Source organism: Panthera uncia (assembly GCF_023721935.1).
Source record: "Panthera uncia isolate 11264 chromosome B3 unlocalized genomic scaffold, Puncia_PCG_1.0 HiC_scaffold_1, whole genome shotgun sequence".
NCBI lineage: Eukaryota > Metazoa > Chordata > Mammalia > Carnivora > Felidae > Panthera > Panthera uncia.
Window position 1 is genome coordinate 72179998 of NW_026057582.1, and position 21743 is coordinate 72201740.

Here is a 21743-nt window from a genome sequence, read left to right on the forward strand (position 1 = left end):
ACAGAGAGAGGTAGGGGAACCCCCTTGACAGAAGTAATGATCTTGGGTTAAAGTCTGTAGGCAGCCTCAGGTCAAGCCCAGTGAGAAAGTCAGTCGTCCCCTCCCTCCCATCCAGCCTCCTGCTGGGACCCCTCATTGGCTGAAAGTAGGGCATATGGAAACCCTGAAGTATTTACAGGCAGTCCTTACTGGTCTATATAGGTGTCAAAAAGCAGAATGTGTATCTGGGGGGCAAATGGAAGATATCTAGCTCATTGGTCTAGAGATGGGCCCGTGACCCAGTCTGGTCAATGAGACATATGGGAAAGTCTGCTGTGTACTTTGGGAAAGATTTTCTTCCCTGACTGTTGCAGGAAGAAGGCTCCTCCCCTTCCTGCCTGCTTGGGTTGCTGTTGAATTGGATGTACTTCTTGGATTTCTGCAGCTACCCTGTAACCATAAGGAAAATGCAAAAAAACATGACCAACAGAGTTACTAAGAAGCCTTGGGATCTCCAGCTCCAGACTTATTATTAAGCAAACTATACAAGTCCCTATAGTTTAAAAAAGAAGGAGAGAAGGTGAAAGGGAGGGAGGGGGGAGAGGGAGAGAGCTAGCCTGAGAGAGCGAGGTGAATGAAGGATGAGAGATAATGAAGTTAGAGGAGACTGGGGGAGGAAATTAGATTGGAAGCTGACCCAGGGGGCAGCGCCAGAGTGAAGAGACTGGCAGGCTTAGTGTGGGCGGCAGGTGTAAGGTTCAGAGGGCCATTGGGTCCGATTTAGACTCTGTGAGCTGCGACCATGAACAAGTCACTTAACTTCTCGGCGCCTTAGTTTTCCCCTCTGTAAAATGGGTATGATAGTGCCTCTCTCGTAGGATGCCCTAAGAACTGACGTAAGAACTAAATGAGGAACCCGCAAGGCAAGTAAAGCCTATTGACATAGTTCTTGACTCATTGTAGGCCCTCGATAAATGTTAGCAATCATTACCATTTTCTCTACATTTGCCCTCAACAAAGGGGACGCCCTCAGAAAAAGGGGCAAAGAGGCCTTCCCATCCCGCACTCCAAAAGCCGAAAAGCCGGGCTCGCAGATGGTTGAGGACTGAGGGCGCGCGCTCGACGAGGGGCGGGGCCTGCAGTTCCCGCTTCAGGCGGGGCACCGCCCCTCCTCCCTCCCACGGGGCCGCTGTGCACTATCTGCCTTTTCCCCCTCTCCCCCGAAGTTCCTGCTCAGTCCACCCGGACCTAGCTTCCCCCAACCCCAGTGCAGGCCCGAGTGAGAGGTTCCGGAGCCCGGGTGCGGGCGGGATTCCGGCGTGGACGCTGCGGGCCATCCCGCCCCAGGCTGCTCCGCACTGCCTCGGGAGCTTCAGCTGCCCCTTGGTGTGCAGGTTTGCCTCTGAGGGTCCGAGGGCGGCGCGGCGGGGAGGAGGAGTGCTGGGAGGGTCAGTCCGGCCAGCCCCCGGCCTCCGGCTCGGCCACCCTCGCCCTTGGGAATCCTTGGCTGCCCAGACGGAAGGGAAGTAGGCGCCGGAGAGCCCTCTCCGCATTTTGATTCATCTCGGGCCCTGTAAGGGTCACATCTTGTGAAAATACCTGTAAAATCAATTTAACGTTCAGTGCAGCGTGTAAAGACAGCTCTAAGAATTTAAAAGACGCCTGAGTCAGAACATTTAAATGCTTGGGTCCCTGTAGCAGCGTTTTAACACGTCTGAGTGCAGAGGGTGGAGAATCGAGTCTGATTGTCGCCTTCGTTCACGCCCTGTAACATTTTAAAAGGGTAAAGAAAAGCACCCTAAGAAAACCCCAGTGGGCAGTTCCCCTAGGGAGGGAAGAACAGCTGACTTTTTTGAAATTTGGATTGGTCCTCATTTCCGTCTGCGAAATTTGCCTGCAGAACTTAGATCAACAGAATTGTTAAAACACTGAGTTTAACTAGTGGCTTTTGTTAACGAGTTGTGTTATTAGTTCTTGATGTCTCATCCAAGGCAGGATTTATTATCTCTTTTGCAGGCGAAGAAAGTTTGGCACCAAAAAGCGTTTCCCTTAACTTCACACAGCAGCGACGGCTAAGCTGCAAATGAAGTCCTAGCATCTGGACTCCTCATCTGTGTTCCTCTCTAGACCATGTTACAAAATAAATGAGTAGTAGGGGCGCCTGGGTGGCTCAGTCATTAAGCATCCAACTCTTGATCTTGGCTCAGGTCATGATCTCGTGGGTGGTGGGATGGAGCCACTGCCCCACCAAGGGCTCTGCGGTGACAGCATGGAGCCTGCTTGGGATTCCTTCTCTCCTCTCTCTGCCCTTCCCTGCTCTTGTTCCATCACTCTCTCTCTCTCTCTCTCTCTCTCTCTCAAAATAAATAAGTAAACTTAATAATAAATGAGTAGTTACTTTGATGCTACTCATAAAACAAGGGAGTAAACCAAATGTTCTGTGAACATCAAATGTTAAATCCTAATAACCTTCAATGTCTTCTTTGGGAGGCTCAGCTGCCCTTTGGAGTTTAATACCTTACAGAGAGGACGGGGTGGAGCAAAAAAATGGAAGATAAGGTCAAGGGAAAAATTTTGTCTTGAGTCCAAACTGTGCCCACCTTTACTGCCCCTTTGTGTTGATGTCATCCTTTTCAGTGTACTCCATGTTCTGGCAAAACACCCCACAGCCCACAGCCCAGCCTTAGCTGTATTAACTACACCTTTGCATTGCTCTTTTGGCGCCGACCTCCCTGTCAGTCTTCTTGTCATGCTCTTTCCTCCAGGTGCTCTTTACTAACGCAGCTATGTGAAAACCAATGGTGGTTGTTCAATATGGAATGATTTGTCATTCCTGAAGGATGATTCTAAAGTTAATGATCAAAACTTACCAACAGATCTTAGATGAAAGGACAAGTTAAAGAAGTACAAGGAACTATTGTGGAATTTGAAAGTGGAGTTATTTGACTAGGGAAAAAAAGCAGACATTGACTCCCCACCCTCCCTTCCCCCAACTCACTCATCACTGGCAAGTAGCAACTCCGTTTTAACTTAGACATAATGGTGAGGGGAGGGGAGCATCGTCCTGTTCAGTGAATTGGAAAATTTTCTTTCCAAAGAAGGCTCCTTTTTAGAAGGCTTGGAACAAGTGGAAACATTTATGTGCTTAGAATGCAAATTGTTTTGCCACTTAGAAGTCTGTCTATAAAACTTGCAAGAGCTTGGGACCCATGATGTGCAATATAGTCCCTCCCTGTAAGAGGCATCCCTGAAGTTCCTCCCCAGCTCGTAGACAACAGAAACTTGAACCCATGGTAGTTTTCTCTGGAGCAGCAACCCAGTTTATTCACTTTGTGTTTTCTTTCACTCAGTTCCACAGATAAGAATTTCAAGAAAATCAGATGGCATCCGGGGATTTCTGCTCACCTGGAGAAGGAATGGAAATACTCCAACAAGGTAAGGGCTGCCATTTGAAGGAGGTTTGATGACTTCTCCAGAGAGATCTTATCCAGGTTCTTGCTTTCTATAATAAAAAGGATTTATAAAGTTCACCAGTATGGTTTCTCACATAAAAGCCTAAGTTTCTGGGGGAAACTAGAGAATAAATGAAGATTCTTAAATATTCTCTTATTGGAAAACATATTACACTGGCTCCTATCAAGTGTCTGCTCCTGCAGTGGACTAAAAACTCATGCTGCTCTGATGCTGTGTTAGCAGGCATAACCTGAATGTAAGGCTGGCCAAGAAACTCTGTGAAGGCTTCCTTCCTACCTGCATCTTGAATTTTCTCATATCTTGTACTTTAAAATCTCAGATGCTTCCATATCGTCTCGTATCTTGAATTCTTTCCATATCACACCCTTTCTATATCTTGAATCCTTCAAGAACTTGAATCTTCTACATTTTGACCATTTCCTTGTTGATCCTTCAGTGCCTGAGGGGAGAAAAAGGAGATTTCTTATTCTTCAAAAGGACTTTCTAAGGGTCCAAAGAATGAAAGTTTGATTGTTTGGTAAGTAGGAGTAAAACAGAAGACCCCAGCAGAAAATGTGTGAGAAAAGAGATAGAAAGGCCAATGGGGTGCCTGGGTGGTTCAGTCGGTTGAGCGTCTGACTTCAGCTCAGGCATGATCTTGTGGTCTGTGAGCCCGAGCCCCGCGTCGAGCTCTGTGCTGACCACTCAGAGCCTGGAGCCTGCTTTGGATTCTGTGTCTCCCTCTCTCTCTGCCCCTCTGCCACTTGTGCTCTGTCTCTTTCAAAAACTAAATAAACATAAATTTTTAATTTTTTTTAACGTTTATTTATTATTGAGAGATGGAGAGACACAGAGCATGGGGAGGGGTAGAGAGAGGGGGAGACACAGAATCTGAAGCAGGCTCTAGGCTCTGAGCTGTCAGCACAGAGCCCGACACGGGGCTCGAACTCACAAACTGCAAGATCATGACCGGAGCCGCAGTTGGTCGCTTAACCAACTGAACCACCCAGGAGCCCCAATAAATGTAAATTTTTAAAGAAAGCCCCTTGAACCTATGGAATAACCAGAGGATCCCAGTTTCCTGCACTTTTTCTCATACATGTGCTGCTCTGAATCCACGTGGGTTACTCAACTCTGTTTACAATAAGAATTCCATTAAGTTTTTCACTTATCCCTAAGAATATACCTTTTCTCAGTCTTGCTTATGTGACTAGAGATCACATCCAAAGGAACTTTACATGTTTTTTTTTCCCCTTCCTCAAGAATTCTAGTTATTCAGTGTGAATGAGGTATTTGGGGTACTGTGGTGATCCCTACTAAGAGGTCCCTTATTCCTGACTCTATTTGTGTAATATTTTCCAACTGTACTTCCATTTTCTAAGCTCTTAGTTTTATTATCTCATTATTATTTTTTTAAGTTTATTTGTTTTGAGAGAGAGAGAGAGAGAGAGAATGCACTCAGGGAAGGGGCAGAGAAAGAGGAGGAGAGAGAGAGAGAATCCCAAGCAGACTCCACATAGTCAGCACAGAGCCCTATGCAGGATTCAAACTCACAAACTGTGAGATCATGACCTGAGCCAAAATCGGTCACTTAACTGACTGAGCCACCCAGGCACCCCAAATCTCTTAGTTTTATTAGAGACTCATTCCCTAATCTTTGATCAATATCTTTGTATATGTTATAAATACTTGTTACTTTGAGTGTTGCCTCTAGTTTATTTGTGGGGTTTTTTTGTTTGTTTTTTTTTTAAACATTTCATTAGGGGCGCCTGGGTTAAGTTAAGTGGCCAGCTTCGGCTCAGGTCATGATCACACGGCCTGTGAGTTCAAGCCCTGTATCGGGCGGGCTCTGCATTGACAGCTGGAGCCTGCTTTGGATTCTGTGTCTCCCTCTCTCTCTGCCCCACCCCTTGCATTCTGTCTCTCTCTCTCTCAAAAATAAATAAACATTAACATTTTTTAAAATAAATAAAAATAAACATTTCATTAGATTTAGAAAACTCCCCTACCAAAAACCTTTTTGAAAGTATTAAGCTAAGAGTTATTCTCAATTATATATAATACCATCCTTGCTTTTTTTTTGTCTCTATGGGGACATCCCACGAAGTGTGCAGCAAACAGCTTCCTCCTTGTAACCTGAGTGAAAAGGACCTGTTACAAAACCCACACTTCAGCAAGCTGCTGCTGAGTCTCGCACAACACGTAGACGAGAGTGGCTTAAGCCTCACCCTGGCAAAGGAGCAGGCTCAGGTAAGAGCTCTTGGGGGAGGGATGATAGGAGGAAGGGAAAATCTTCCAAGACAGTGAAGTTCCTACCTGGGATTTTTTTGGTTTTCTAGGCATGGAAGGAAGTTCGACTGCATAAAACAACATGGTTGAGGTCTGAGATTTTACAGAGAGTCATTCAAGAGCTGCTTGTGGACTACTATGTGAAGACACAAGACACAAATTTAACTTCTGAGGACAAAAAGGTGAAGCAGGAGAGACACAGTAGGCATTGGTTACCACCTGCAGGAATGACTAGGCCAACTATGGCTTCGCCTGATTGTATGATCTAGGGGAAATAGGAGCTTTGAGTAATGGTTATCAAAAAAGAACTGGACAGGGGGCACCTGGCTGGCTTGGGGGGTAGAGCATGCCTCTCTTGATCTCAGGGTTGTGAGTTTGAGCCCCATGTTGGGTGTAGAGATTACTTAAAAATAAAACCTTAACAAAAAAAAGGAAAGAAAGAAATGGACCGTAGTTATGGGGGAAGAGGTGGGTGTGTTGTTAGGGTTTTGAAAAGGAAGACTGACAGGAGAAAGCGCTGGCAGCTGAAGGGGATAACGTGTTTGAGGACTTTAAAAATGTGTGAAGAACTGGTATATGAGGATGGAGGAGGTGGAGTGGGAGAAATTTTATAGTAACCTCTTTTTGTTTTTTATTCTCTTTCAGTTTCACGAGACCCTTGAACAGCGGCTACTCGTGACTGAACTGACGGGGCTGTTAGGGCCCAGCCGGGAGAAGGAAATGCCTCCGCTGCTAGGGCTGGAGAAAGCCGACCTTCTGGAGCTCATGCCCCCCTCAGAGGTTGGGAGTGGGCAGATACGGGGACCAAAGAAGTGAAATGGTTTAATTTCTCCCATATACTTAAACGTGGTCTCGTTACACTTTATTGTTTTTTCAAAAATGATACGCATTAATTTCATGGGGGGGGCCAAACTCTAATAAATAAGAGATAGATATGTTACACAGAAGAGAGTAAAAGCTGAAATACTACATCTAGAAATAAATACAGTGTTTTTTTTTTTTTTTTTTTTTTTTTTTTTTTCAACGTTTTTTATTTTATTTTTGGGACAGAGAGAGACAGAGCATGAACTGGGGAGGGGCAGAGAGAGAGGGAGACACAGAATCGGAAACAGGCTCCAGGCTCCGAGCCATCAGCCCAGAGCCTGACGCGGGGCTCGAACTCACGGACCGCGAGATCGTGACCTGGCTGAAGTCGGACGCTTAACCGACTGCGCCACCCAGGCGCCCCAAATACAGTGTTTTATATATAACTTGACATAAACGGTATTATAGCCTCCATGCTTGTATAGTGAATATAATCAGTTTTCACTGAATATATTTTGGACTTTTTTTCGAGTCAATAAATAAACATAAATAAACCGATAGTTCCTAAAGCACTCCAAGCACAGTGCCAGGCACGTAGTTTGTGCTCAGTGTTCTTAGTATAGCATCAATTTAAATCACTGGTAGGATTCCATTGTGTGGGGGCACCTGGCAGGCTCAGTTGGTAGAGCACATGACTCTTGATCTCCGGGTGGTGAGTTTGAGCCCTAGGATGGGGGGGGGTGGAGATTACACTAAAAAACCTAAAAAAAACCAAAAGGATTCCATTGTATGAATGTAGCACAGTTTGCTCAACGTTAGTGATCGATACGGTTGTTTCTACATTTTGCTGTTAGAAACCACACTGATAGGAACATGCTAGTTCATAGGTGTGTTTGCCTTTGTATGATTATTTCCCGGAGTATTAGTACTTGAGGTGGGATCAATGGGTCAAGAGGATATACACATTAAACATTGGTGCATATTGCCAGCTCCCCACTTTTTCATCAGCATGGGCTCTTAACCATCATTTTATCCTTTGCAAATTTGGTAGGCTAAAAGTGAATCTCCTTGATGTCTCTTGAGGCATTTTCTCTGGGTATCACTGAGATACTTATCATCCTGTGCTCATCGGCTGGATCTTCCTAGTTCTAACGGTCTATTTGCATCTCCTTTCTCATTCCTGCGGATGTAGGATTTTGTGTGGATGAGAGCTCAGCTCCCGCTGGAAGTAGAGGAGCAGCTCAAGAAGAAATGTTTCACCCTGCTGTGCTACCATGACCCCAATTCAGGTGAGTGCTGGCACTCTGTTCTGTCCACAGCTGACCTTCCAGTCTCTTGGTCTGCTCTTCCGAGAATAACTTGTTGAATTATAGATTTGTGACAGAAGCTAGGAAGCACTGGAGAGGCTTCTTTCCTTGCTGGTAGAATACAAGCAAGGAATTGTGTGAAAACTAAGTGGGAGTGTCCTCTTGCTACAGGGAAGGATGAATTCATTCTCAGGAGAATCGGAATGGAATAGGGAGGAAAGTTCAAGCTAATAGGTGTTCTCCTTATCTTATTTATTTGACTTAAGAATTAAGGGCCAAATCTGGAATTAAAGGTAAGAGCGAGGGGCACATGGCTGGCTCAGATGGAAGAGCATGTGACTCTTGATCTCTAGGTTGTGAGGCCAAGCCCCACGTTGGGTGTAGAGATTACTTAAATAAATAAAATTTTAAAATAAAAAATAAAGGTAAGAGGAAAGAGAACTTAATTATGAGAAGTGGGCCATTTTAACAGGACGTCAGAAGAAAACCCGAAGAGAGAATTTGTAGAGCTAGATAAGGGATAAGGCACTGAAAAATGGCCTCAGAAGGGCAGTAGCAGTTAGGGTTTTCCTGTCTAGTCCTCTGTTTCTTTGCCCAGATTCAGACAGTGAAACCTTGAAGGCGGCAAAGGTGTGGAAACTGGCAGAGATCCTGGTGGGTGAGAAGCAGCAATGCCAGGATGCCAAGAGCCAGCAGCAGGAGCAGATGGTGCTGCTGGAGAAGAAGAGTGCCACCTACTCCCAGGTTTGTCAGGGCAGTGGGATAGCCACTCCCCCTTTTATCCTGGCCCCAGGGGCACTTTGGGGGAAGCCAAGAATTTTTTTTTTCTAATGTTTATTTATTTTTGAGAGAGAGACAAAGCGTGAGCAGGGGCGGGGCAGAGAGAGAAAAAGACAGAATCCAAAGCAGGCTCCAGGCTCCAAGCTGCCAGCACAGAGCCTGATGGTGGGGCTCGAACTCATGAACTGTGAGATCATGACCTGAGCCAACGTTGATGCTTAGCCGACTGAGCCACCCGGGTGCCCTGAGGAAGACAAGGATTTCTGATCTGCCTTCTTTACTACTGACTTTGATTTTGCCCTCTTCTTCCTGCCTCCTGGGGGCTCAGGTGCTTCTCCGCTGCCTAGCCTTGCTGCAGAGGCTTCTTCAAGAGCACCGGCTTAAGACTCAGTCTGAGCTGGACCGCATCAATGCTCAGTACCTAGAGATCAAGTGCAGTGCCATGATCCTTAAGCTGAGGTGAGCTTTGACCCCTGTGGGTCCAAGGAACTCTGTCTCACACACCACCCCCTTCAATCGTCACCCTCATCTGTCTTTCCTCTCCACCATGCCTAGCACCTTGTGGGTATTAGCCTTTGGATTACCCATAAGCATTCACCATTCCTGAGTCTTATTTTTAAAGCCTTCTGAAATAGGTGCTTTCCTGTGAGATGAGATACATTGCTCAGGAACTCAGAGTGACCTTGCTTGTCCTGTCACTGCTTAGCCCACACCTTGACCATAGGCAGGTACTCTCTGTTGTGTTCATAACTTTGCTGTTGTCAGGGATCATCAGGCTGATATTTCTTTCTTCCCTTTGTCAGGATGGAGGAGCTAAAGATCTTGTCTGACACTTACACTACTGAGAAAGTGGAAGTTCATCGTCTCATTAGGTAAGAACTCCCGGGGTTCCTGGGTGGCTCAGTCGGTTAAGCATCCGACTTCCGCTCAGGTCATGATTTCATGGTTCCTGAGTTCGAGCCCCACGTCGGGCTCTGTGCTGACAGCTCAGAGCCTGGAGCCTGCTTCGGATTCTGTCTCCCTCTCTGCCCTTCCCCTGCTGACACTCTGTCTCTCTCTCTCTCTCTCTCTCTCTCAAAAATAAAATAAACATTAAAAAAATTTTTGAAAAAAAAAAGGTAAGAACTCGTGAGGACAGGGTGCAGTTACTCAGAGCTAGTCCTGTGTTCTCCACACCTATTCATTTTAACGTGGTCACATTCTTGTCTACTTTCTTTCTTTTTTTAAAAAATTTATTAATTTATATTCAAGTTAGTTAACATACAGTAGTATTGGTTTCAGGAGTAGAATCCACTGATTCATGACTTACATACAACACCCAGTGCTCATCCCAGTAAGTGCCCTCCTTAATGCCCATCCCCCATTTAGCCCATCCCCCCACCCACCTCCCCTCCAGCAACCCTCAGTTTGTTCTCTATATTTAAGAGTCTCTTATGGTTTGCCTCCCTTCTGTTTTTCTTATTTTTCCTTCTTTTCCCCTATGTTCATCTGTTTTGTTTCTTAAATTGCACATATGAGTGAAATCATACGACATTTGTCTTTCTCTGACTTATTTTGCTTAGCATAATACACTCTAGTTCCATTCACTTTGTTGCAGATGGCAAGATTTCATTCTTTTTGATTGCTGAGTAATATTACACTGTATATAGGGGCGCCTGGGTGGCTCAGTTGGTTGGGTGACCAACTTCAGCTTAGGTCGTCATCTCCATGGTCCATGGGCTCGAGCCCCATGTCAGGCTCTGTGCTGACAGCTCAGGGCCTGGAGCCTGCTTCAGATTCTGGGTCTCCCTCTCTCTCTTCTCCTACCCCCCTTGTGTTCTATCAAAAATAAATGAACATTAAAAAATTTTTTAAAAATTACACTATATATATATATATACACACACCACATCTTCTTTATCCATTCATCTGTCGATGGACATTTGGGCTCTTTCCATACTTTGGCTATTGTTGATAGCGCTGCTGTAAACACTGGGGTGCATGTACCTGTTTCAATCAGCATTTTTTTATCTTTTGGATAATCTTGTCTACTTTCTGAGGAGCCAGATCCTTATATTGTATCTTCTGTTCCCCGGGTGTGTAGGGACCGTTTGGAGGGGGCCATCTGCCTACAAGAGCAGGACATGGAGAAGTCCCGACAGGTCCTGAGCACCTATGAGGTCCTTGGGGAGGAGTTTGACAGGCTGGTAAAAGAGTACACTCAACTCAAGCAGGCAACTGAGAACAAGCGCTGGGCCCTCCAAGAGTTTAACAAGGCCTGCCGCTGAGCGCTGGCTGGTGGGGGTCTGGAGGTGGACTTCTGCTCCGGTGCTGCCTCCCCCTCCTCTTGCCAAAAGGACCACCTCCACCTGAGGCCCACCTTCACTCCGGGAGTGTGGGGACACTTGCTTGAAGCCCTGCAATGGTTTAGGCACCGTCCTGGTTTTTCTTCCTTGTTTACAGTGACTGAGTCTCTTCTGGGAAATGTAACAGATTTATATAATTTTATGTGCAACTATTTGTCAGTGTCAGCACTATAGGATATTTGATTACCTCCTGAATAAAGTGATGATGCTTCCTTTGGGCAAGGATGAAAAAAGAATATGAAAGGTGGGTAAGGAGGAGAACTGAGTGGATCCAGACAGACCGATGGATAATGCCTCTGCCAGCAGTGGGAGGCAGGAGTGCAGCCTGCCCACCTGGAGCCTTAGAGGCTTCATTCTTGGAGAGCAGACATGGATTACATCTGGCCTTGCTCTTGAAGAACTGTAATATCCAGAGGAGTGCTCGATGCCAAGGCGGGGTGGGGGGGGAGGGGGAACTATTCCGTCACCAAAGCTCTCAGTGGGGCAGTCCTGATAAAGCAGCAGGGCACCCAGCTCTGTTACTGGAAGGGACACCAGCCCCTTGGATTCCTGGTTCCCTCTGGTGTGGTTTGAGCGTTACCTTTTCCTCTGAAAGCAGAGAGTGGGAAGAGATCACCCCGAGGGACCAAGTTTCACAGTCCACTTATTTTAGAGCAAGGCAGGGCCCTGATTGGCATCACAGTCGGGGACTGAGAACAGAAGCAGAAGACCTCCACCCTTATTTAGAAGAGCCTACCTAGCTTCTCAAACTTCTTTCAAGGGAGGCTGTCTTGAGGCATTCTGCTACAATGAATAACGATGGTCTTGGATTGCTTTATAGGAAAGACTAAGGTCTTTGACATAATTTTATTTTTTTTTAAGTTTATTTATTTTGAGAGAGAGAGTGTGAGTGGGGGAGGGCCAGACAGAGGGAGAGAAAATCCCAAAGAGCCAGAGAGAGAGAGAATCTACACTGTCAATGTAGAGCTGGGGCTGGAACCCACAAGCCCTGATATCATGACCTGAACCAAAATCAAGAGCTGGATGCTCAACTGACTGAGCCACCCAGGTGCCCTGACATAATTTTAACTTTTTTTTTTTAGCTTTTTTCTGTAAATGGTACTTATTGCCATTTATCTATAAGGAAAATTAACAAATCACAAACCAATTAATGGAAAAAGTCAGAAATAATCAATATTGCTTAGTTCTATAGTGTTCTTTTCCCCAACATTTTTGGGGTAAAGTTTCAAACTTACAGAAAAATATAAAAGAATAATACAATAAGCACCAGTATAATCTCAACAACCTAGATTCAACAACTGCTAACATTTTGATTTCCTCTGTTTCTTTTCTCTCCTTCCTCCCTCTCTCTCTAAATAGATTGATAAATATTTGGTTATATGGACTTTTTTTTTCTAGAACCATTTTATAGTAAATTACAGATGTGATATTTCATTTCTTAAATACTTAAGCAGGTAACTCCTAAAAATAGGGGCACTCCTCTGTATAACTAATAAAATTATTATACCTAAAAGTTAGTAACTTTGTAATAACTCTTATCCAGGTCATATTAAAATTTCCCTAATATGTTTTCCTGGTCTAGGGTCCAATAAAGGCCCAGGCATTACATTTGGATATTAGGTTTCTTTAATCTCTCTCTCTCTCTCTCTTTTTTTTTTTTTTTAATGTTTACTTATTTTTGAGAGCAAGAGACAGAGAGAGAGTGCAAGCAGGGGAGGGGCAGAGAGAGGGAGAAAGAGAATCCCAAGCAGGCTCCACACTTACTGCAGAGCCCGATGTGGGGCTCAACCTCATTAACCAACTGAACCACCCAGGCGCCCCTTTAATCTCTTTTAAAATAAACCATTTCTCCTACCTTTTTTTTTTCTTTTTAAGTAGAAATTAATTTTTTGAAAAATCCTGGCTGGTTACTTTGTAGAATGTCCCGTTGTCTATTTCCTGCAGTAGTTAACTTGCACCTTGCCTGTTCTGTCCAATATAGTAGCCACTAGCCACATACAGGTATTTAAATTCAAATTTAAGTTAATTAGGATGACATAAAATTTCAGTAGGTTGGTGGTTACTGTATTGGATGGTACAAATATACAACATTTCTCTCATTCTAGGAAGTTTTAGGGGCACCAGACTTGTTCAGTCAGTGGAACAGTCAGTGGGACTCTTGATCTTGGATTGTGAGTTCAAGACCCACGTTGGAAGGCAGCTATGCTCACCACTATGCTACCAACGCTAGACCCGTGTTGGGAGTATAGATTACTTAATAAATGTTTAAATTTTTTTTAAATTTTTTAAATGTGGAGCTCGAACTCAAACTGAGATTGTGACCTGAACTGAAGTTAGACACCCAACTACTGAGCCACCCCAGTCCCAATAAATAAAAGTTTTTAAAAATATAAAGAAGCTATTGGGGTGCCGAGGTGGCTCAGTCGGTTAAGTGTTCGACTCTTGATTTCTGCCCAGGTCATGATCTCATGGTGTGAAATAGAGCCCTGTGTTGGGCTCTGCACTGATTGTGGAGCTGGCTTGGGATTTCCTTTCCCCTCTCTCTGCCCCTCCCCCACTCCCCATTTGTTCTCTCTCTCAAAATAAATAAACATTAACAAAAAATACAAATGCTGTTTAGAAAAAAGTTCTATTGGACAGTGCTATAAGCCTATATTTCCTGTAAACTGGAAGTAGGTCTACAGCCTTTTTTAGATTCAGGGTAAACATTTTTGCAAAGAATACTTAATAGATGACATAATGTACTTCACATTATATCACCCTGGAGCCATATCAGGTTAGAGTGTGTCACTATTAATTATCCTGGGTTGGGGATGCCTGGGTGGCTCAGTCGGTTAAGCATCCGACTTCGGCTCAGGTCATGATCTCACAAGTTCGAGAGTTTGAGCCCTGCCTGGGGCTCTGTGCTGACAGCTCAGAGCCTGGAGCCTGCTTCAGATTCTGTCTCCCTCTCTCTCTGCCCCTCACCCCCTCACATTCTGTCTCTTTCCCTCTCTCTCAAAAATAAACATTAAAAAAAATTTTTTTTTTTAAAGATTTAAATTATGCTGAGTTGGATTGCTTGGTTAAGGTGGTAACTGCTGATGTCTCTAAAATATAGAAGTACATTTTCCCTTTGTAATTAGTAGCATCTGGAGATGACATCAAAAGTCTCAAAATAGTTTTTCCTGATATTTATTATGGCATTTAGCATTTCCTTAGTTAGGTACTCATCTTAAACCATACTAGGTTTTGGTATTTGAAATAATGATTAAAAAAAATGGACTCTGTCTTAGTGTCTACAACTTATAGACAATAGTGGACACATAAAAACTGTCTAAGAATATGGGGCGGCTGGGTAGTTCAGTCAGTTAAGCATCCAACTTCAGCTCAGGTCATGATCTCCCAGTTTGTGGGCTTAAGCCCCGCATCAGGCTCTGTGCTGACAGCTCAGGGCCTGGAGCCTGCTTCAGATTCTGTGTCTCCCTCTCTCTCTGCCCCTCCCCCCCCGCTCAAAAATGAATAAACGTTAAAAAATGAATTTAAAAGACAGTCTAAGAAATAAAGTAACAGGAAGTGCAAATGAGTATGGTTGAAAAACCAAGAGAAGTGAATCAGGGATTATAAGGTAGAGCCTTAGTAGGGAAAACAGATTTGGTTCAGGATTTGTAGAGGTGAGTCTGGGATGGCATTGTGCAAAAAGTGACAAAGACAGAGAAAGGGGAAGCGACGGTAAGTGAAAGCACAGGGTGAGAAATGAGTAAATCGCACACCAAGGAAAGCTTTCATCTTAAATGACCAAAATTTGAAAAGAATATCCCCTGGCGTCAGTCAAGTTTCTGGAGAGCTGAGGTTTGAGAAGTGACTACCTGAGAAAACAAAATGGCTTCCAAGGCTGTGGTTCCCAGCCCTGGTTCCCTAAATGACAGGGAGCTGGACAGCTAGTTGTTCCTCGTGTTTCCCAAAACCTAAATAAAACTGAACATTTGCTAGCAACAGTGCTGCCCAACTATATAAAAAACATTGGCTTAAAAGCAAAACAAATGTGCTTTGTAAAAAAATTCAAGCAGAAATCTATAAAAGTAAAAGGTTTAACGTGCACATGCGTGTACATACACACACGGCCCATTATGCCAATTCACTACCCCAGAATAACTAGACTGATTTGGTGAATATAATGCCAGAGCAGAGCTTTTTCTAAACATTTGCAAATGTATGCACAGAAATATTAGCTCATATCGTTGGGGGTATGGCTGTATCATGATTTCACCATTCCCTTTATGATAGATATTCAGATTGTTCCCAGTTTGCCCTATTACACAATGCTTAATTGACTATCATTGCATTTGTTTCTTGCTCAAGTGCCTTTAAAGCATTTTTGGTATAGAAAATCAATATATTAATTCTAGTAATTTCATGAAAAAATAAACTAATTACTGAGCTTATGAATATAGTTTGGTAGAAAAAGTATCTCCAGACTGTTCCATGGAGGTGGGAGAAGGGACATAAAGGGTGTTCGGTGCTGCCCAAAGGGGACACTACAGCAGTTTGTCTTGGTCCTCATTCTTCGCAGTGAGTGGAGATAGCAGGTTCGCAGGATGAGCCGTTGGCTAGTGTGGACTAGGTGGGAAGGGGATTGGAGGAGGGCCAGCAGAGGGGGTGGGTGACAGTGAGAGCTGAAGGTTAACATCTTGGACTTCAGTTGCCCTCGCTGCCCCTCACGCATTTCAGAAAAGATTTACATTTACTGCCTTTCCTTCATTCTTTTGCAGGCATATCTTTCTTCACTTGTCTTTTACTACATCTGATCAAGAACTAAGTCTTGCTGATTCTTCCTCAATAATAAGAAACAAAGTATATCACCTCCAGAGCTCAGGATAGGATTGTTCTTTTTTTTTTCGTTTAATAATTATTTATTTTTGAGAGAGAGAGAGAGAATGAGAACGCACAAGTCGGGGGTGGGTAGACAGAAAGGGAGACACAGAATCCGAAGCAGGTTTCAGGCTCTCAACTGTCAGCACAGAGCTGAATGCAGGGCTTGAACTCACGGACCACAAGATCATGACCTGATCGGAAGTCGGATGCTTAATCGACTGAGCCACCCAGGCGCCCCTAGGATTGTTCTCCTTAAGGAAACTCTGGGGCTCTTGGACAAACTAAACCTGTTCCCTCAAGGTTCTCTATGAAGGGTGACTATCCAGGTCTCTGGGGCAGCCACCCTGCATTTTCCCTCAGCCACCACAAAGAGGAAATACAGTGCCCCCTTAGAGCCCAGTCTGATGATCCCCAAAGGAGAAAGGAATCCCTGACATCCACCCCCCTCTGTGGGGCCCCTCACCCTGTGAACAGTCCCTCCGCATTACCCATCTTGAAGGACCTGAGCTAGGTTTTGTTAAAGGAACTGGTAGGTCAGGGTGCCTGGGTGGCTCTGTCAGTTGAGCATCCGACTTCAGCTCAGGTTATGATCTCACAAGTTTGAGAGTTTGAGCCCTGCCTGGGGCTCTGTGCTGACAGCTCAGAGCCTGGAGCCTTGGATTCTGTGTCTCCCTGTCTCTGCCTATCTCCCACTTGTGCTCTGTCTCTCTCTCTCTCAAATAAATGTTAAAAAAAAATTATATGTTACTAAAAAAAGGAATTGATAGGTCTTTTCATATCTTAAAGACAGTGAAAATGTAAGAGGCAAATGATAATGGACAAGATTAGCAATCTGTAGAAATAATTTACCAAAAAAAGTGGTATGTCGTCGATGGGGTATCTGGGTGACTCAGTTGGTTAAGCCTTAGACTCTTGATTTCAGCTCAGATCATGATCTCACGATTTGCGAGTTTGAACCCCTCATTGGGCTAAGTGCTGACAGCCTGCTTGGGATTCTCCCTCTGTCTGTCTCCCCCCACCCCCCAAATAAATAAATAAACTTAAAAAAAAAAAAAAGTAAAAATGGTATGTATTTGAGTGGCTGAGGTCTAGCCTAAGTGGCTTTCCTAGTCTCAGAAAAATACAGTGAAATTTAGAGACACTTAAATGTACCAAGCCTGGCTGAAGAAAGAATGTATAATGAAAAGTAAACAATTAGCCCAGAGTTTAGAAAAGGGTTATCCAAAGAGCAAGGTCAGGGGTCTCCCAAGTAATGGAACCTATGATTATATGATTATATTATATTATTATGTATGTTATATTATTATATTTATTATATTATATTAATTAGATAAAAAGATTTATTTTAAGGAATTGGCTCATGTGATTGTGGGGCTGGCAATTCTGAAATTTATAGTGCAGGCTGTAGGCAGGAGACTCTGGCAGAAGTGATGCTCCTGTCTTGAGGCAGAATTTCTTCTTCAGCGGGAAACCTCAGTTTTTGCTCTAAAGGCCTTAAACTGGGGTGCCTGGTTGGCTCAGTCAGTTGAGCATACAACTCTTGGTTTCAGCTCAGGTCATGATCCCAGGATTGTGGGATTGAGTCCCACATCAGGCTCTGTGCTGCACTTAGAGCCTGCTTGAGATTCTCTCTCTCTCTCTCTCTCTCTCTCTCTCTCTCTCTCTCTCTCTGTTAAAATAAATAAAATTTAAAGAAAAGTCTTCCAGGAGCACCTGCGTTGCTCAGTTGGTTAAGTGTCCGACTTCAGCTTAGGTCATGATCTCACAGTTCATGAGTTTGAGCCCCACATTGGCCTCTCTGCCGTCATCACAGAGCCCACTTTGGATCTTCTGTCCCCCTTTCTCTCTGCCCTCCTCTACTCATTCTCTCTCAATAAATAAATAAACTTTAAAAATGTCTTCCATATAATATAAACACAATTATTACAGGAAATTTGGAAAATACCATTTTTTTCCCACATATCAAAGTCATTCTGTGTATACAGTTTGTAATCTGTGTCACAGAATAGCATATCATTGAGTGGTCCTCCATGCTATTAAATTTTCTCTGGCAACATTGATTTTAATGGCTGCTTAAGATTTCATTGCATGGATGATTTATTTAACCATACCCCTATAGGATATCCAAGTTGTTGTTTTACATTCTTTGTAATCATAAAAAAAAATGCTACACTAAGCATTTCTCTTAATTAATCTTTGTCCTAGTTTGGAAAGATTGTCTAGGATAGTAGGATAGCTTTCTAGAAGGAAAATTATAGATGATATATCTTAAGGTTAAGATCGAAGGCTCTAGAGTCTGTTGACCTGAGTTTGTACCCCATCTAAACTCTTTCTTAGAGGGGCAGCTCACTTAATCTTTCTAAGACTGAAAAAATAATATTTCCTACCTCACAGCGTTCTTATAAATGTGGAATGCTTTTCATAGAACCTGACACAAAAGAAGGGCTCAGTAATTGTTAGCTGTTTTTATTATTACAAATAAAATCATTTTTAATCACAAACATGTACACACATACAAGTGGTCTGTTTCTGGACTATTGGTTTAGCTCTTTTATTCTCTCTATTCTTATACCAACTGCACGTTGTGTCTCTTTATTTATTTATATATTGCTTATTTCATAAAGGGGTTTAAGGTAAAGGGCTAAAACTATAGAATAAATTCTTTCTTCACTCTCCTCTTTTTTAAAATTTTCTTTGCTTTTCTTGTCTGATTTTTATACAGATGAACAGTGGAATCATTTTGTCAAGTAACAAAATATTCCATTAGAATTGTGATTGAATGTTGTAAAAGTGAGAAATTAATTTTGTAAGAATTGACATCTTTATGAGATTCATTTTTTGTAAGAACACGACTGTCTCCTTTTTTTTCTCTTTCATTGTATCAGCAAAACTTTGTAGTTTTCTTCTTTTTTTAATGTTTATTTATTTATTTTGAGAGAGAGAGTGTGTGCAAGCAGGGGAGGGGCAGAGAGAGGAGAGAGAATTCCAAGCAGGCTCCACGCTGTCAGTGCAGAGCCTGACGTGGGGCTTGATCTCATGAACCTGAACTGAAATCAAGAGTTGGATGCTTAACCAACTGAGCCACTCAGGTGCCCCTATTGTTTTCTTTATATAAGTTCCTCACATTTTTCAGTAAGGTTACAACTAAGTATTTTATAGCAGTGTTATTGTTACCACTGTGAATGGGGAAAATACTAATCACGATTTTTTTTTAAATTTTTTTAACATTTATTTATTTTTGAGACAGAGAGAGAGCATGAACAGGGGAGGGTCAGAGAAAGAGGGAGACACAGAATCCAAAACAGAAAGAGGGAGACACAGAGCTCCAGGCTCTGGGCTGTCAGCACAGAGCCCAACGTGGGGCTCAAACCCACGGACCACGAGATCATGACCTGAGCCAAAGTCGGACGCTTAACCGACTGAGCCACCCAGGCGCCCCCAGTCACGATATTGAAGGCTTACTATGTGCAGGAAAGTGTGTTGCTATTTTAATTAATTTAAACTGAACGAATCATCAGGGTGCCTGGGTGGCTCAGTCAGTTGAGCACTGACTCTTGATTTCGGCTCGGGTCATGATCTCATGGTTCTTGAGTTGGAGCCCTGAGTCATTGGGCTTTGTCAGCACAGAGCCTTGCTTAGGATTTCTCTCTCCCTCTCTCTCTCTCTGCCCCTCCCCTGCTTGCTCTCAGAATAAATAAACATTTAAACTTAACTAATTCTCAATAGATAAAAATTGTTATTTACATTCCCATCTTATGGATGAGGAAACTGAGGCCAGAGATGTTTATGCTCACGTGGCTAGTAAATGGAAGAACAGAACTTTAATCTCTTTCCATCTGGCTCCATAGTCCCGTCTTTTTTTATATATATAAAGATATTATTTTTTTTTTAATTTTAATGCTTATTTAGTTTTGAGAGAGAGAGAGAAGAAGCACAAGTGGGGGGGTGGGGTGCAAAGAGGGAAACACAGAATCAAAAGCAGGCTCCAGGCTCTCAGCTGTCAGCATAGAGCCTGACGCAGGGCTTCAACCCATGAACTGTGAGATCATGACCGCTAAAGTCAGATGCTTCACTAACTGAGCCACCTAGGGACTCCCAAAATTTTATTTTTAAGTAATCTCTGTAACCACGGTGGGTCTTGAACCCACAATCCCACAAAAGTCATATGCTCCACTGACTGAGCCAGCCAGGCACCTCTTCACAGTCCATAATCTTAACTATCATGTTTTTGGGATATTTTTATTAATTGTGTCTTCTAACTGGTTATTCTCAGCATTTAAAAGGCTACAGGAGGGAGGGAGACACGGAATCCAAAGCAGGCTCCAGTCTCTGAGCTGTCAGCACAAAGCCAGACGCCGGACTTGAACTCACAGACCGCAACCGCAAGATCATGACCTGAGCTGAAGTCAGACACTTAACCAACTGAGCCACCCAGGTGCCCCCTCCCCTTTTTTTTTCCAGTTCTCATCATTTTAAAATAGATTCTTATGGATTTTCTATGTATACAATTATATCATCTGCAAACAGTGATAAATTTGCTTCTCTCTTTCCAAAAGCTATAACCCCTTTTTCAAATTTCCAGCCTATTTTATTTGATTTTTCAGAATAATATTAAATAACACAGTGATGAAAGTAGACATTCTTTTTTTTACATAAACTGTTGACTTCATATATATAAATACATGTGTTTATATATGAAGAATATTAACACTATTAGGAGTGTTTACAGAAAATGGAATTTATTTGCCACGTTCTCTTTGGTGACTATTAAAAATGATCAAATTTTTTTTGTTTGGTTTATTTTGACCTTTTATATAAATAAATTTCCTAATGCCTAATCTTGTCTTAAATCCTGAGATTAAGCTCTAATTGGTTGTGGTATATAATTATTATATTAATATACTGTTGACCTTTATGTATTAATCTTAAATATTTTTTATTTTTACATTTATGTGCAGCATAAGTGAGATTTGTCTATAGGGTTTTTTTGAGGGGGTGCTATTTCTGACAGGTTTTGATATTAGGTATATTCTGGCTTCGTAAACAAATTGGGTAGTTTTCCATCTTTTTCTATGTTCCAGAACAGTTTCTACTTTCTATTCATTTTGACAGATAAACACTGTATAATAGAGATGACAAGGAAGAGAATGCAAATCGGCACAGATTATTTTGCCTCAGTAACTCCGCCACTTTTGTAGCTGCAGGACAGCCTTGATTGTACAGGCGCAATTTGGAGCAGTAGGAGGGTCAAACGGTCCATTATTTTGGTGTTGAAGAGTGTAGCTGGCTGGGCAGGCACAGAGGTGAGTGAAGGGGTCCTGGGGAGGGAGGCAAGTGCTGAGGGAGGAGCTGAGCACCAGAGATGAAAGGAGCATTTACAATGGGCTGGAGGTGTTTAAACAAGGTCACAAAAACAGGATCAAGTAGAAGAACTGGGCCTGAAGGTGAGGAATGCCAGGCAGGGTTAGGGATGGTGTGGAAGGGTGGGGTGGGGGTGGGAGGTAAGGAGAGAATTATCTGGGAGAGGATACTGTTTCCTTTCCAGAGGAGTTTCCAGTGCTTTGCCTGTTGGTCACTGGCTCCTGTTGGGAGAAAATAATATTGTATCTACCCCACTGTCCTACCATCTCCCTACCCTCATCTCAGCAAAGGCTTGGATCTGGAGGCCTTCTATCAGTGACTTACATGTTTCTGAGCACAAGAGTTCAGCATGGAGGGCAGGGCAGAGGGAGTCAGAACAGAAGACAGACTTTGCCAGCTCTGACTTTATGCTTAGGGCCAAGTCCTTGACAAAGTTCTCTGTTTCTTTTTCACTCCTTGCCTTCTGCTTCTCTCTGGTTCATGTAGATAGACCCATAGTATTTGCTGTATTTTTTTTTTAAGTCACAGGTAAGTGCTGTAGGAAAGACTGGGAACAACATGGTATGGAATT

The 21743-nt window shown here is 43.2% G+C and overlaps 1 protein-coding gene across 3 annotated transcripts; it reads left to right on the plus strand.

Annotated features, from left to right (window-relative positions):
* Positions 1–1156: 1156 nt before the first annotated feature.
* On the plus strand, positions 1157–20973 carry HAUS4 (HAUS augmin like complex subunit 4). 3 transcript variants are annotated; one of them, XM_049613116.1, is made up of 10 exons: positions 1157–1373; positions 3330–3414; positions 5540–5682; positions 5772–5903; positions 6367–6501; positions 7718–7814; positions 8431–8576; positions 8941–9071; positions 9416–9484; positions 20085–20973. In XM_049613116.1, exons 2-10 carry the CDS (start codon positions 3360–3362, stop codon positions 20089–20091), a joined length of 915 nt encoding a protein of 304 aa, XP_049469073.1. In that variant the 5' UTR covers positions 1157–1373; positions 3330–3359; the 3' UTR covers positions 20092–20973. The 3 variants fall into 3 exon arrangements, with proteins under 3 accessions (XP_049469073.1, XP_049469071.1, XP_049469072.1); XM_049613114.1 differs by lacking the exon at positions 20085–20973 and adding an exon at positions 10696–13520 and having other exon boundaries at positions 1161–1373; XM_049613115.1 differs by lacking the exon at positions 20085–20973 and adding an exon at positions 10696–13520 and having other exon boundaries at positions 1161–1365.
* The last annotated feature ends 770 nt before the right edge of the window (positions 20974–21743 follow it).